The following is a 17,182-nucleotide window of genomic DNA, read 5'->3' as shown; positions in this document are numbered from 1 at the left end:
TGAAGATCTTTCCCCCACCTTCCTACCAGCTTTTCATATTTGAAGATGAAAATACAGACTGCTAAGAGATAAAAATGAGAGATATGAAACCCTAAAACTCTTTACAGAGAAGATAAAATCACAGATGTATATGCAATCATATAGTGACCACTCTGGTGGGTGTCCTGAAAGCCACTTGTTGTCCTGTTGCTTTTATCAGAATGGGTGAAAGGAGATTGTGACACTAACATTAGTATTGATTCAATCTCTGCTAACCTCAATAATTCCTGCTCTTTGGTGCCCTCACAGTTGTTAAGGTTTTTTTTGACATGAATATACTTCCATGTGGGCATTGAAGATACTTGACCACAGTGTGAATCAGCAGTTTAGGGATATGCAGATAGGATTTATGCCAGGGCAAGTTTTGAGAATAAACTGGCTTATTCAGGATGGGTCTGTTTCCCCTCCAGTTCAAACAACAAAACTGATTTAGAATTATTTTCAAAGCCCTCTTGAAACTACACTGGAATTCACACTTTTTGTGCTCTGTAACAAGGGGGTTTTGTGTGTGATATTGGAATTTTATTTTATGCAGCTAAGTTTTTTGGGATCACCTGTTTCATCAGGTGTTATACCACATGAGATCTTTTCTGGAAATAAAAAACCCAAACAGATGTAATGCAACTAATAACAGATGCAGCTAAAGAATGACAGTTTTACTTAAATACAAGAAAAAGCCGTTTTTAGGCACTACCAGCAAATCTTAGTCAGTTTGTAGCCATTGAAGGAATAGGTGAAACATCCTTAAAGAGCTATTACCTAACAAAGAACTTTGCAAGAAATGGCAGGTACCTACCTGATTTCTGTAATCTGAAAATCAAGTTGATTGCCTTAGGGTAGCCAGATGCCTGTAGTTCCTCGCTATTATGTACACTTTGGCATAAGATAGCCACTTGGTGACCAACATAATAGGAGTTTACTGTGTACGTGATTGACGTTTCTCCAGCTGCAATGTGCACGTAACTTTCTTGAGTTGTGTTTCCCCCTTGAAAAACTACAACCACCTAAAAAATTACATGTTCTTGAAACATTTAAATACTATTTAATTTTAAAACAGAAGACAAATGGAAGTGAAATAAAGTTCTCTCTAGTCAAAAATCTATCCATTAACAAAAAATCTTAGCCTTTTATTAATGATCTATGACTTTCCAGTATGAACCCATTCAATTGAATGAATTACAAACCACACCAGCCTCAATGGTTTCTATCGAATTCTCATTAGGTTCTCTTCCATCCCACAAAAACACGACTCCCTTTCTGTAAAGGATCCGTGATCGATGCACACTGCCAATATCTACCAGATAGTAGGTACTCCAATATTTCCCTGAAAACAGCACTTGAAGTAGTACTTCTTTAAATATAAAATTCCCATTAAAGAACATAGAAGCAATATTCCAATTCCTGATGCAACATGCTGAAACTATTTTCCTATAGTTACAGTATCAATACACACTATGCTAACACTGATCAGAATGGAATAATCTGGTCCAGAAAGCAGCCAAAAAGAAGTTTTATATATCACTAGTTCACATTTTTAATAGTTCAGTTTTTAAATATCAGAAAATCTCAGCTGCCATCCTGTACCTTACAAAATGGTACCTCTCATTCAAGCCAGGGGTTGTTACATTATAATAAAGGACAATAACTTGTATTAAAAAATAAAAAAAAAGAAACTACCTGTAAAGATGATGGGACTCCTGCTTGTAGCAGCCACGGCCAAGTATGATGGAAATTCCCAGTTATGTTGGTACTTGTTTCAAACTCCTGGATTTGTCCCTCAAGAGCTGTTAGGTGAGCACCATAATGTGCTTTAATACTAAAGCTCTTGATCACATTCAGGTTTAGGATAGCCTGTGTGCAACAAAGGTAAATTGTGAAAAGGCAGCTTTGTAAAAGGTAAAGCTCCTGTCAGTCAGGGTTCTTTCTTTAGGCAGTTCAGGCAGTATCATAGAATCATAGAATCGTAAGGGTTGGAAAGGACCTTAAGATCATCTAGTTCCAACCCCCCTGCCATGGGCAGGGACACCTTGCCCTAAACCACGTGGTTCAAGGCTCTGTCCAACCTGGCCTTGAACACCGCCAGGGATGGAGCATCCACAACCTCCCTGGGCAACCCATTCCAGTGCTTCACCACCCTCACAGTAAAGAACTTCTTCCTTATATCTAATCTAAACTTCCCCTGTTTAAGTTTGAACCCATTACCCCTTGTCCTACCACTACAGTCCCTAAGGAAGAGTCCCTCCCCAGCATCCTTGTAGACCCCCTTCAGATACTGGAAGGCTGCTATGAGGTCTCCATGCAGCCTTCTCTTCTTCAGGCTGAACAGCCCCAACTTTCTCAGCCTGTCTTCATACGGGAGGTGCTCCAGCCCTCTTATCATCCTCGTGGCCCTCCTCTGGACTCGCTCCAACAGCTCCATGTCCTTTTTATGTTGAGGACACCAGATCTGTACACAATACTCCAAGTGAGGTCTCACGAGAGCAGAGGAGAGGGGCAGGATCACCTCCTTCGACCTGCTGGTCACGCTTCTTTTGATGCAGCCCAGGATACGGTTGGCTTTCTGGGCTGCAAGCGCACACTGCCGGCTCATGTTAAGCTTCTCGTCAACCAACACCCCCAAGTCCTTTTCTGCAGGGCTGCTCTGAATCTCTTCTCCGCCCAACCTGTAGCAGTGCCTGGGATTGCCCCGACCCAGGTGTAGGACCTTACACTTGGCTTGGTTAAACTTCATAAGGTTGGCATCGGCCCACCTCACAAGCGTGTCAAGGTCCCTCTGGATGGCATCCCTTCCCTCCAGCGTATCAACTGAACCACACAGCTTGGTGTCGTCGGCAAACTTGCTGAGGGCGCACTCCATCCCACTGTCCATGTCGCCGACAAAGATGTTGAACAGGACCGGTCCCAACACCGATCCCTGAGGGACACCACTCGTTACAGGTTTCCAACTGGACATCGATCCATTTACCACAACTCTTTGCATGCGGCCATCGAGCCAGTTTTTTATCCACCGAGTGGTCCATCTATCAAATTGATGTCTCTCCAATTTAGAGACAAGGATGTCATGTGGGACAGTGTCGAACGCTTTGCACAAGTCCAGGTAGATGACGTCAACTGCTCTGCTCCTGTCCATCAGTTCCATAGCCCCATCATAGAAGGCCACCAAATTGGTCAGGCAGGATTTCCCCTTAGTGAAGCCATGTTGGCTGTCACCAACCACCTCGTTTTTCATGTGCCTTAGCATGCTTTCCAGGAGAAACTGTTCCAAGATTTTGCCAGGCACAGAGGTGAGACTGACTGGTCTGTAGTTCCCCGGGTCTTCCACCTTCCCCTTCTTGAAAATGGGGGTTATATTGCCCTTCTTCCAGTCATCAGGAACTTCACCTGACTGCCAGGATTTTTCGAATATGATGGACAGTGGTTTAGCAACTTCATTCGCCAGCTCCTTCAGGACCCGTGGATGGATTTCATCAGGTCCCATGGACTTGTGCACGTTCAGGTTCTTAAGATGGTCTCGAACCTGATCCTCTCCTACAGTGGGCCTAAGGTCTTCATTCTCACAGTCTCTTGGAAAGCATTTGCTTTCCAAGACTTGGGTGGTGTGGTCAGAGCATTTGCCAGTGAAGACTGAGGCAAAGAAGTCATTAAGAACCTCAGCCTTCTCCAAATCCATGGTAGCCAGTTCTCCTGATAGCTTCTGGAGAGGGCCTACATTGTCCCTAGTCTGTCTTTTATTTGCTACGTATCTATAGAATCCTTTCCTGTTATCTTTTACATCCCCTGCCAAACTTAATTCTAGCTGGGCCTTAGCTTTCCTAACCTAACCTTCATCTCAAAGATGTGTCAAAACCCCTCATCTCATGATTGTATAAAAGCATAGTTACAGATGTCCTTTTTATTTTTAAATTCATCATTTTAACACAGATTCTCCAGAATGGCCATGCCTTAACCCTATTCAAGGAGTTATGTAATAAATAAAGAGTAAGTGTTGTGCTGTAGGCTTGTGTATATCTCAGATAAAAAAAGTATGCCAGGCAATCAGAGTCTGTGAGGAAACTACAGTTTGGAATGTAAACCATGAAATCATCTCAGTACTCACCTCTGTCTAGTCTACACAAGGTACACTGCAGACAGACTAGGCATATGAGCTAAAATGCATTGCCCTCCTGATGCACTGCATGCTGTAAGCTTAGCTGTGGTTTGGGCATTAGGAACCAACCTCCTATTTCTATGAAAAGTTCTGGTCCAGCCAGCTCTTCTCCCAACCCCTCGAGAACAAAGTGAGCATCTGGACTCCCCTTGAGAAAAAAGGGAGCTAATGGTCTCCCTTGTGCCCTGAATTTTAGGGGAGAAAAAAAAGAGACAGCAGGAAGTACAAAGTCACATCTACGCCCTCTGGTCTTTGCCATCTGACTTCTACAGCTACAGCTTCCATCATGGCACGATTCCAGGTTGGATTCATGTCTCCCCTGTCACTGTTCAATAACTTACCTGCAACTCAATCCTGTCTTTTATTTGCAAAGTCTTCAGTGCTTCTATGTTATGAGTAAGTTCGTAGTTAAGAGACACAACATCCAGCTTCTGGACAAAGCTCAGTTCTTCTGTAATCTGTTCAGTTCAAATAAAATAAAAGACAGAAGTTAACTCTGATACTGAGACTTCTCTGATTAATTGTAATGATTGTACTAACTACACATTAGAGTAAAATTATGAATTCTATGAAAAATTCATGGTGCAGAATTGTTTAATTTTTTTTATAAGTCACAACTTTGTACTGTAATAGGGAATATGCTGCACCAAGTGAAGATACTTGGCAAGAAAGGTTTGATACAGTTAGCAAATGGGACCATGGATCATTGCTCATGTCAAATTTGTTGCTAGAAGCAACGGGGACCTGGGGACCTCCAAGATCAGTTGTCCCAGAGACAGGGCTTCAATTCCTTTATTTTGTATAGAAATGAGACCGTACTGCACAGGAGTTGTTGACAGATACTGCTTTCATTCATTTAAGGCTTTTACAACCAAACCAGCCCCTGCAGAGTATTCCTGTAAAGGCCCTAGCTATTTCAAATGGAGAAACAAATCAATTTGTTTCTCAAATCAAAACAACCAAATAAATTAGTTCATTTCAACCTTTATTTCACATCTTAATCATATGGAGGAGACACTTACTTGCTTGCTGTCCACACAGAATTGAATAAGTCTTTTATAGAAGTCGCTGTTTTTTTCTGATACCACATCAACTAACATCCTCATAGGAATGCCAATGTCAGCAGCTCCTTGAATGTTATGGGTTAGCACTGCATCCAGCTCTTGTCTTTCCTGTTAATATTTCTCAGCATAAACAGCAAAGCTTGTGTAGAACCCAAAAGCTTGCTGCAATACACAGCTCAAACCAGAAATTTAGCAAATCTGTCTGTTCTACATTTAATACTAATTAAAACCAATTGCATTGAACTTAGGGAAGTTACACTGGGAAAGAGGAAAATATCAAGCCTAACAGGATTAAAAAACCCACATATTTCAGCTAAGAGGGAAAAAGATGTAAATGTTTCTCTCTGGTGGCAAAGAACTCCCACTAGCAATTACAAGTTATGCAAAGAAAGCAAATGATCACAAGGAAGAAGATATTTCTCTCTGTGTGTACTCTGCTCTCCTGCACCAATTACAAGAGAAGCCAAGCTTGTAATTGTCAACAGGAAAGCAAGTTGTGCTGTTGTTTTACTGAAGAAACAAACAGCAGTATCTCAATCAATTGCTGCCTATTATTTTGCATAATCACAGTGATTGCTCTATAAATCACCACCTTTTATTCTTCTTGTGCTTTGCTGTATGCTTTCATGATGAATGAAGACTGTTATCCTGAAGTACCTGTAATATATCTGGAGCAAGATCAGCATTCGTGGGTTTGCATGTCTTAACATATTTGCCACATAATATAAGGAACGTCAAATAGCATAATTTAAAAAAGTACACACAAAGAGCATAACAAGGAAATTATTGAGGGAAACGCCACAGCACTTCCCTCAATAGGATCCTATTATCCTATACATCTGTTTTACTGCACATTACAGGTGCCAGATTTTCAAAGATTTTATTTTTATTCTCACATTTATTACTAAAGCTTGATTATTTGTTCCAATAAAATAGTTTGTAGAGTATGTTACTCAGTACTGTGTACATGCAGTCCAACAGCCTGCAGGATACTTACACCAGTGACTTTAAGTATAAGGAGTCCTTGTAATTTACTTTCATCGACAGTGATCCAAGTCTGTGAATCTAGGTGCATTTTATCCATCAAAACATAGCCTGAACCATCAATTGTTACTGGTGCTCCAAGATCCTGTACAAGCAAAATAAAATCAAAACTTCATCACTTTTACACTTACCCACAATACACTATACACCTGAGACTTCTTAGTCCTAACAAGTAGCTCTAATAGCACCTAGCTGTAAATCAAGTGTATCAGGCAGCATATCCATAAGATGTTTCAGAAATCTTGACAGCTTTTTGTTACATTTTATACATTTTGTTTTTCTATTTTGAATACGTCTGACATTTCTGATGATTGAAGTGACTTGCATGTTGAATTCACAGATCTTTCTGTGTAACAGCTCTCAAACTTTCTGTACACTTCTGTCCTTTACATTCCTGCCCATATAGCACTGACTGGTGAGATCTGTGAGAGGCCAAGTGCCATGATATCAGGATTTCCAATAGCAACACAAATTTTCAGTAGGAAAAGTCAGTGCACAATCCAGCTAAATTCAGAACTGCTACCTCAAGAAATCCTGCTGTAGAATTCCTCCCCCTCCAGCCACCTACAACAGTCTGGCCTGGAAAAACAAACTACTCGGCAAGAATTGAGGGAAAAAGTGCCATTTTTCACAGCATCATAAGGCAAAAGGAGCTCAGTGTGTCATGCTACCTAGCTGAAACAGGTCATGGCATACTGACTTTCTTTACTTGGGAATCACTGAAGGGGTCAGCAAGGGACCCCATCAGAGATGGGGACCTCCCAGGTCAGTTGTCCCAGAGACAGGGCTTCGATTCCTTTGTTTTGTATAGAAATGAGACTGTACCGCAAATGATGGCACATTTGTGTGATACAGGGTGATATTCATCCACAGAACTCCAGTTTTCAATGTATTTTTCTACTGGCTAAATCTTTCTGACAAAGACACTACTCTTTTTCTTATCCTGCTAGCTGCTGTTCACTCAGCATCTATAGTGACATTCCCACCAAACCCAAAGTTAAATCTCATTAATGAAACAGAAGGTGCGATTTGGTCGTGCTCAGTCAGACATTGTCATTGGTGAGCTTCGGCTCAAGGACAATTATATGGCCAGCATCTGCAAGAATTACCACAGAGAAATAGGTCATCAGGGCAGTCCAAAACAGCTTGTTCAAAATGTTTTGAACATTGTCATTGTTGTTTTTCAACTAAACTCCCCAGAATATTTCTCAACTGAGGTCTCACAGGAAATCTGTTTAATGGTGGCATTTTCATTCTGTGTCCTCTGCAATGTTCTTCATACATTGCATACGAGTTTGTTAGCAATTTCACTTTTCTGTAAAGCTAAGTGAAAATTTTCTGATGTGAAATTCTCTATTTACATACATATTTTAAACTATTTCAGAGTTTGATTGCCATACTGCTGAGAAACTGTAATTGCTGACAAAGCCAAAGACAACTTCGAATGCTCTTTATTTCTAAAGATTAAAACCCCGCAGATTTCTCAACCATGCTTTTAAAAAATTACATTGGAGTTAGTCCAAGCAAGTCCATTAACTGTAGGTAGATTCACAGAAATTTGCCTTATGTCATAGAAAACTATAGTGAATGACTTGCTCCAAAAGTAATATATAACATTGAAAGAAGAGAATGTTTTTCTTGTTTCTCTGCTACCACTGAAATCATGAGACTATTTTCTTTTGACTTTAGTAGGTGCAAAGATCCTGGTTTACATGTACAAATTCAAGAGGAAAGCAAAGAAATTCCTTCCAATACCTGAATTGTTTGGCATTTGTTTTCTATAACCATTTTCCACTGAAGCTTCTTTTCAGGGTCAAAGTCCCCATTCATTTGAAGCTCACAATCACCCGATTTCATTCCTATTCCCATATGATATTTTAACTGGTTTTGTGCAGTGATGGACAGCATGTTTTCCCTTGGAATTTCCTTCAGTTGAGGGAGGTCATGCCTGAACTGAATTTCCAGTGTAACCTTTGGCTTGCAGTCTGCTCTCACTTCAAGATGGGCAGTCTTGCCTTCTGTTTCAAGGACACAGAGAAGTTCCGCTTGGCACTTGTCTTTCTGAATAGATCCTGTGAGCCACGACTGAGTTGGAATACGGAGATCCTGTAAGGATTTTAAAAAATATATATCCTTTGGATTAGACATCATACACTTTAAGACAAGTCAGCATTGAGTCTTTTTCCTCCTCCCTCTAGCACATGGAAAAGGACATTTTATGTTACAAGACCACAGACAAAACCTACAATCTCTGCACTGCCATCTTCCTCCCAATGGTAAGGTGGCAATTTTGCCTGAACAAGGTCTGAGGGAAGATTTCAGGACTGCCCTGAAGAATTTACAGCTTCTGTAGCTATATGAAGTTTTATATTTACAAAAATACAAAATGCCTGTTTCTTTAGAATGGCAAAGTTTGCTGAACATCCTCTGCTTCATTCAGACTAGACCGATCTCAATTTTCAAACAACTAACCCACAAAAAATAACAGGCTGAACAAACATTCTTGCATCTGGTGTTATAAGGATTTTTTTTTTTTAACACTAAAACTTCAAGCTTGTTTTGTGCAACATCCCAATGAAACGTTTCCTTTCATTCTTTCAGAGTATTTGTAAAAAACCTGAAAATTCTACTATTTTTAATACTTTAAGTGGTTTTCATTCCCTCTTCACTATGGTTGACACACACTTTCCTGTAATTTTTGGTTTTATATTGCTACTTGGTAATTGAAGAAGTTAATACCAAGGAGTTAAAAGCAGAACATAAATGCCTATGAACATCTGGAAATAACACCTGAATTTGCATACTAACTCTTCCTAATGTCTTCAGTGAGGCTAAATGGAAAAGAACCCACTGAAATTTCACAGCTTCTCTGATAAAAAAGACAGACCAGAAAATGCATTTTTGGATGAATAGTTCAAACTAAAACTGCTGTTCAACCTTAGATGGCAGTCTTGGTCTGCGAAGGTAACAAGCAGCAAAAGCCAAACTTGTCTCAGTCTGCAGAGAACACCTATGAACAGGATACATTCAACACTTTCTTTGCCTAATGTTGTAAGACAGGCATGTCTTTAGAGTGGCTTTTGAGCACTCAAACATTGTAATTTTAGCTAAAACCCTATATGGCCTGCATTTGATCCAAAATCTCTCTTTAAAAGCCTCCAAGATCTACCTGCAGAAGCTGACATTCTGTTTCCATTTCCAGTGTCCATTCAGTTTTATTCTGAATAGAGAGATCTCCTCTAGCCTTAAGTTTGCACTTGCCAGCCTGCAGCAACAAAATGCCCTCTGTGGCGGAGTCTGTGGGTGCAGATAATAAGACAGAGTTTTCAGAAGGCAACCCAAGCTGACTCAGCCAGTGAACTGAATGCCTGAGCACCCCTTGCAGTGTATATTCGCGTCTGCAGGAAGTGTCTATCTGCACATGAACTGTTCTGCCATCACACTGGAGGTTCGTTAACAAGCCAACATTGCAGATGTTTTGATGAAATGAGCCCCCAAAGGCTACAGCATGAGGCAATCCCATTCTCTGCAACAGAAAAAATACTATTTAAAGCGTGCAAGGTAAAGCAAATGTCTTCTTAATTTGTTTCTAATTAATGAGAAAGTATTTCTTCTTTCCAAACCATTATGCTTTTGGAAAGAACCATACAAGATTGCTTGTTTTAAAAAGAAATCAGAAATTTCTCTGTGAAACAAGAGAAAAAGAAATAAAAAAAAAATGGTATGGGAAAAAAAAAATCCTGCAACAATCCTTTCACAAGTACTGTAGAAGAAAAAGTTCATAACCTTAAAGAAAGCTTTCAAAATATCAAACTGAAAGGACATGCGTTGCATTAGATTCTAGGACAAAAGTTTATTTTAATTAAAAAGCTATTATTAAGCAACTATTTTATGGTAACAGCAGTAACCATTGTATATTTCCAAATTTTCATCTTCAAATACATTCCCTCTGCAAGTGCTCTGACTCATTGCTCTACCATAGCAACTTAAATGACCAAACCTTTCTTCTCCGTAAATAATTGTGTCAGGAGATAGTTCTCTGTGACTCATAATGATATGAAACACACAGACTATAATGCCATGCAGAAAACAATCCAGGCTTACCTCTAGACTGACACACTTGTTTCTAAAAGTAAGTACCCATTCTGTATCTGTTTCATTGCTTGCCAGGCTCACTTCTCCATCAGCTTTCAAACTGCAAGGCCCAAGGACAATATCAAACATGCCCTTATACTTGTCACTTCTCACAGCTGACACCTTCACTTGGTTTTCTCCAGCAATTCCCAGAGACTGAAGTGAAGGTAAAGAATGCTGGAAGTCAACATTTAAATGAGGCTGGATGTTAGTGGTGGCATGGAGTTGCAGGCAGGCAAACATGTCATGAAAAGAAATGTGTCCAAAGAAGATGAGAGTAAAGTTGCTGGTAAACACTGACCCATTCAGTGAAACTCTTGCTGGAGTCTGGAAAATTACAGGAAAAACTGTTGTCAAGTTTATTTTCCTGTCAGGCCATATACTGTTTTTACATGCTCATGTTACTGAAAGAGAACTATTTGCCTACTACCCTGACACCATTTTGGTTTCATCCTACGTATTTATAAATGTCTAAACAAATGGAGAGATGGCCTAAAATCTTTTTGAGTTTCACAACAAAATTAACAGAAAAGAAACCCCAATTCTACAACTCCATTAAAGCAGTTACTAATACCAGAAAAAACAACTGCTATTGCTCTTACTATTATCGCTCTTTCCTTTTTTTTCTTTACTATGAGTAAATAGGGCTCTAGCACTGTGGGAATATGTTCTATTCCCCTCAGACCTCAGCAGGAGTGACAAGTGTTACGCATACTGTACCCATGTTACCTCAGGGAAGAACTGAAATGCATTTGCCTTTTTTGCCATTAGAACATACATAGGAATCAGAATCTCTGCGATTACTGTCTTTTTAGAGACAAATGTAACCTTTTGTACTGTCACTCACAGGAGATGTTTTTAACACATTCTTAAGAATATGTCAGATTATAAGGTGTATTTTTTGTGAACAGTTCAAGAGCCATAGGGACTTTCACAAACAAATGGTTAGCTAGAAAGAGCAGAAAACAGAGTAAGTAGAAGGAAACTCTGACATTCTCAGCTTGTGCCTTCTATGCTCCCTTGTCCAGTTTATATCAGGTTGGCTGCTCAATAACAGGACAAGATCATTCACACCGAGTTCAGTTCTACCTGCAGAAGACACAGTCTGGAGACTTCAGCTAGAAGCATTAATGTGATTCTTGCCTTTTGCCTGGTGCATACCTTTTATCTCCTGAAACTAGTTTTCTGCTAGTTGCTAGGTGCAAACTCTTGCAATGAGCTCTGAAGCAGCACAACTCGATTGTTTGCTGTAGGACACAGGAATACCACCTTTAAAATTGCACTTGTTGTGCCCATAAATATCCCTTCCCTCCACTTTGTACTCCTCACAGCTGTGCACTAAAGATGTAAATCTGTACCACTTGAAGGCAAGTTTGCTGACAACTCTGATTCAGAATAAACAATCCACTGCCTGATGGTGAAACTGAGTGCAACTTTCCCTGCTGATCAGAAGTATTCTGATCTGTTTGTGAATATTAAGAAAGTGAAAATATCTGACAGTGCATGTAAAACTTTCAGCTAACTCAAGTCCACTTCTACATCTGACACCTTTCAGTACTTAGGTTCCATTAGTGGTAGTTAAGACAGTATGCTGTTGACAGCAGAGTTTATAAATGAAGCCAGTACCTCAAAATGATGAAGTGTAAGTGCTCCATTGCAAAGGCCAGAAAGTTGCTCGTTAGCAGATTCTCCACTGCAAGCAATCTGTTGGCATTATCAACAAAGCACATTCAGAACACGAAAAAAAGCAGAGGGAAGTAAGATAGAAACTAGCAAGCTAATAGACTTCTTTCAAGATAAAAAGCTTGAAGATACTAAAACATAGCTTTAAGATTAAATTTTTCAGTTTTGAAAAGATAAATGGTTTAGTGGATTTGAAGCTAAATCACACCGCTAATCTTGCATTATCATGCCAAAATATTATCAGCATAGAAAAGGGCAGAAGACTATCTTCAAACAGTAGGAAACAGTTACTTGCTAAATAGAACTATTTTTGAAACTCTGGCTTTTGATTCTGACAAAAGATAGTTGTATTTCTTATGTTTGGCCCAGAAAATACCACCATCACAAGTAGACATTCCATGTTTCAAATGCCATCAGCTGTGTACCCTGCCGCATAAAGGGAAGTCCTTGTGCATAATTGTTGGCCGCAAGAGAACTACTGCCATTATTATTCACTCTACCCTCAATACCCACCCACAGACATGTCATTCACCTGCAAACCCTGCTTTAGCAGTATGGTGAAGCTGGGGCTGCATGTTACTATGCCTGGGCAATACCTACTCCAGCTTCATGACATGAATGTTTCGTCACCTGCCTCATCTGGAAAACCTGCTCTTCATTGCTAAGCAAACAGTTTTTAGGCTTTCTGCACTGGTCTTGTTTAACAAAAATCTCTCTCCCTCTGACCTGCTAGCTTGTTCTCAAGCAGTAAATCTGAAGAGTTGAGAATGTACAGCAGAAAACTCCATTAAATACACTACATAGCAAGATTTCTGCTAACCTCTAGTACACGTGGAACAATGTAAATCAGTCCTTCCACATCGTGGTGAAGTGAAAGAGAAATTTCCATAGCACTGCCAGTGGCTTTCTTCTCTATTTCAACTTTGAGCTGTTCCATCTCCACTGTGGCTGTTATCCCTGCAGCAATCTTTTTGGTGAAATTCTATGCACAAGAGAAACAAAATAATAGAAAGAAATAAACAACATCCCAACAATAACTGGCAAAGGCAGAGTATATTTCACCATGCTTAAACACCACAGCCTGTGTCAGGGCAGTAGCATTAGTAAAATAAAAGTGCAAAGTGGCTTCATTTCAAATAGAGATTTTCCTGTTATGCTAGACCTTCCAAGTGCTGTGCACCAATAATGCCTTCTGGCTCCAAAACATACCGAGAGCATTTAGTACCCTGGAGGATTTGAGTCCTAAGGCGTACATGATTAAACAGTGAAACTACTAGTAAGCGGGGCAAATGTAAGTGTACAGAATTCTTCCTCCAAACACCTGTGTTTCCCTGTACCACAGTGGCTGAACCCACCGCAAATGCTAGTATGTTAGTGACTTGAGCCTTCCAGCATATGGTAGAACAAGTGAAATGTTTGAACCCTTCTTTTATGGAACGATATTTTGAGATACAAAATAGCTGTATGTTATTCACAGATCTATAGCAGAAATGCTGATAGAGAGAAGAGTGGCCAAGCAACACTGTACCAGGAAACATGATCTGTGATGCTTCTGTAAGTAGAGATTTCCAAATGGAAAGCAATGCTATACAGTCTTCTGCTCTTTAGCAGACATCCAAAGGATGCCATCAGAACTAGTTAAATCCAGTACGGGATGCAATGCAGCACCTAGGCTCACTGACACCTAACGGCTACATTTATTAGGTCTGCCAGTCTGCTTCCCATTTACAGGGGGAAAATCAAATCGGACAAGACTCCTGATCGTATGCAGCAAAGCACTTCACTTAAATGAGAAACGAATGCAGCATCTCATTTAGTCTAGATTCAGCTCCAAGACTTCAGATGACAGGTACACAGCATGACAAGTAGCCAGGAAACACCTTTCTTTCGCACAGTAATTTAGGACACCTCAAAAAAGCAGATGCTTTTGGAATAACGTGCACAGGAATAACCTACATTATTAGAAATAGTTCTGTCAGGAATTAAATAATCACAGGCAGAACTCACCTCATAATAGCCAGCAGCTTCCACAATAAAAGGGATCCCATGTTCCTTTATCTTTGAGATGTTGTGCTTTAAACTTACAGATAACTGGGATTTAGGAGGCTCTGTGGACAGTCTGTGACCTCCAAGCACAGTGGTAATCCTTTCACTGCCACTCTGAAGGACTATAGTAATGGTGTGATTTCTTGTGTCATGATCACGCATGGCAGTAACAATGCCATCCAAGGGCAATCCTATTGACAGGGAAGGAAGCAAAATCAAAACAATATTTCTGGGTTGCCCCTGTAAAATACAGAGCAGATGCATTACAGATTAAAAAAAACCTTCTATAGTTTTTCATAAGGAAAGACAGACCTTTTTTTAAACTGTGATCATCCAGTTAGCTGCACTTACTGCTATTTATAGTAAGAGTGGACATTACCCACCATATGAAAATCATATTAAACAGGGACTGTTATATTAAAATGTGGCACGGAGACTTTGGAAGTCAAGGATTTTTCTTTTCTTAATAAAGAATATCTATCAATGGGTATTGTGCCCAACTCCAGTATTCAGCTGTTAGAAAGTTTCAAAACAGATTTCTTCAGTCCAAAAGGACAAAGGCAATTTACCCATTCAAAATTCTTGATAACTTCAGGTCATGAAAACCCTCAGTTTTGCTTAGGAAACAACACTTGGCATATTTTAGTCTTCAATGTTTCAATTCTGGCTCAAATTAAAACAGTCATAAAATATGCTTAGAGGAACTGATCAGCATGCAAGAATAAATATGTACGAGAGAGAAATAATTTACTCTGAAGTAGTTCAAAGAGTTTGTAAATAGCTTTGTATCCATTTTGTTGTATTTTGTCAACAATATTAAAAAGAATGTTGCTAAAACTGGATTACATTTTTTTCTTATGTGAGCAAATGCAACCCATCTATTTCCACTGGTCTCCACTCACTTAGATGAATTCATCTGGTTACACCACATCATCAAGTCAGTTTTCTTCCTACCTGCATTTTTCAAAAAGCTGATATTATGTGTGAAAGTCCCACTGAAGCTGCTGTGCCCATGACCCATGATATTGGAAAAATCTACAGAAAGGGCTTTCTCATCCACCTGGAAGCTAGCCAGCCCCCTTTTCATCTCTTTGCTCAGCTCCAGGTGTCCTTTCAGTTTTGCCTCCACAGGGATTGCCTGACTGCCATTGTGAAACATAGCAAAAGTGATATTGTGTACGGTGGTATTCCCAAACACGTTTCTGTTCCTGAGATGGAGCCCATATAGTGTTTTGTTGACCATCACATTGATGTTACCTGTAACAGGCAGAAATGGTTACTGTGGAGAGAGTCCTTCGGGACAGAAATAACCAGATTTTTATAAGCAACATGTAAACTAGCCATTAATTTAATAGCAGTAGGAAATAAAAGAATTTCCACTTGTTATAATAGATCATTTAGCCTAATCTAGAGAGCAAACCAGTTTATTGTTGAGAGAGAGTTTCTCTACTACTATAAGTGTCTGTGTTTAAAACAAATTACGTATTATTAATTTTGGCAGCTGCTTCTTTTTCTTCACCAAGCTGCTTGTGCCTTTAGGCCACAGACTACACTGCACTGCCTTCTGAAGGAAAATTTACAGTGCGACTATGATCAATATACTTGTGTAACTCCAGGTTAACCAATCCCTCTGGAGCTCGGCAGTGACCTACTCCACCTATGGAGCCATTCAGAAGAGTAAGGGCCTGAAGTCAGCTTCCTCCACCCCCCCAATTACAGAAGACCTGCATAGGGAAGATGCCACCCACCACTTCCTTCAATCAGTGAAAAAATAAAAATTATAGATCTATGTTAGTTCACTGAAAAGTAGTTTTAACACACTAACAGTTCATTTTGCATGCCAATTATTCTCTTCTCTATTACACACAGAATCATAGAATGGTTTGGGTTGGAAGGGACCTTAAAGCTCACCCAGTTCCAAACCCCTGCCACAGGCAGGGACACCTTCCACTAGACCAGAATGCTCCAAGCCCCTGTGTCCAACCTGGCCTTGAACACTGCCAGGGATGGGGCAGCCACAGCTTCTCTGGGCAACCTGTGCCAGCACCTCACCACCCCCACAGGGAACAACTTCTTCTTTATATCCAACCTAAATTTACCCTCTGTCAGTTTAAAGCCATTCCCCTTGTCTTGTCCCTACAGGCCCTTGTCCAAAGCCCCTCTCCAGCTTTCTTGTAGCCTTGTTAGGCACTGGCAGCTGCTCTAAGGTCTCCCCGGAGCCTTCTCTTCTCCAGGCTGAAGAAGCTCAGCTCTCTCAGCCTGTCTCCAGAGCAAAGGTGCTCCAGCCCTTGCAGCATCTCCATGGCCTCCCCTGGACTCACTCCAACAAGTTCATGTTCTTCTTATGTTGGGGGCCCCGGAGTTGAATGCAGTATGCAGTTCAGTAAGGAAATACATTAGAGTTAAGAAGCTTCCTCAGACAGCTGCAGACTTAGCGGCAAAAGATAAAGTAAAAAAGTACCATCATGAATGTTGTTTTTGCACTTCAGTAATCCATTCAGTGAAAGATGATGAGGTATGGCCTTTAATCCAGCAAATGTGTGTTGGACTTTTCCATATAAGGACAAAACAAAACCAACTTTCTGCTCCCTGGCTCCCATCAAATCCACGTGAAGCCTATTTTCATTAAGCTTCATCTCAGAAGATATCAAAAGTCTAAAAAGAGAGAGATAAAAATAGTAACATCTTATTATTATGGTTAATTCATTATTGTCAAGACAACCTCTGTCTCACTCAAAGCAGGATCAATGAAAGCAGGGTGCTCAGGAGCACGTGTGGCCAAGTTTTGAGTATCTCCAAGTATGGAGATTCCACAGACTTTCTGGGCACTTGTTCTGGTGTTGGGAATCATTGAATCACATGCCTTGCAATGAGTACATGTTATTCATCAGATGTTTAGAAAACTATTCAGTAAAGCCTCACAGGTTGGCAGATTGATTTATCTTCAAATTTCTTGGAACTGTTGATCTAAAACCAATATTACATTACCAACGGTTCATTCAAGTTATCTCCACACAAAGCCCTA

The 17,182-nt window shown here is 40.1% G+C and overlaps 1 protein-coding gene across 1 annotated transcript in view; it reads right to left on the bottom strand.

Annotated features, from left to right (window-relative positions):
- The window catches only part of LOC115606411, a 91,812-nt gene that overhangs the window by 25,910 nt on the left and 48,720 nt on the right, over positions 1-17,182 (bottom strand). The window contains exons 37-49 of the mRNA XM_032919866.1: positions 16,619-16,812; positions 15,112-15,414; positions 14,119-14,348; positions 12,932-13,093; positions 12,055-12,132; positions 10,237-10,755; positions 9,464-9,820; positions 8,050-8,400; positions 6,248-6,379; positions 5,209-5,358; positions 4,528-4,644; positions 1,717-1,890; positions 836-1,043 (exon numbers count right to left, since the gene is read on the bottom strand). Coding sequence (XP_032775757.1) covers positions 836-1,043; positions 1,717-1,890; positions 4,528-4,644; positions 5,209-5,358; positions 6,248-6,379; positions 8,050-8,400; positions 9,464-9,820; positions 10,237-10,755; positions 12,055-12,132; positions 12,932-13,093; positions 14,119-14,348; positions 15,112-15,414; positions 16,619-16,812 — 2,975 coding nt within the window. The remainder of the gene's footprint in view (positions 1-835; positions 1,044-1,716; positions 1,891-4,527; positions 4,645-5,208; positions 5,359-6,247; positions 6,380-8,049; positions 8,401-9,463; positions 9,821-10,236; positions 10,756-12,054; positions 12,133-12,931; positions 13,094-14,118; positions 14,349-15,111; positions 15,415-16,618; positions 16,813-17,182) is intronic.

The sequence above is a fragment of the Strigops habroptila genome, chromosome 4, assembly GCF_004027225.2.
Source record: "Strigops habroptila isolate Jane chromosome 4, bStrHab1.2.pri, whole genome shotgun sequence".
NCBI classification, from domain to species: domain Eukaryota; kingdom Metazoa; phylum Chordata; class Aves; order Psittaciformes; family Psittacidae; genus Strigops; species Strigops habroptila.
The sequence above is the reverse complement of the archived record's forward strand: the minus strand, read 5'-3'. Positions and strand labels throughout refer to the sequence as shown.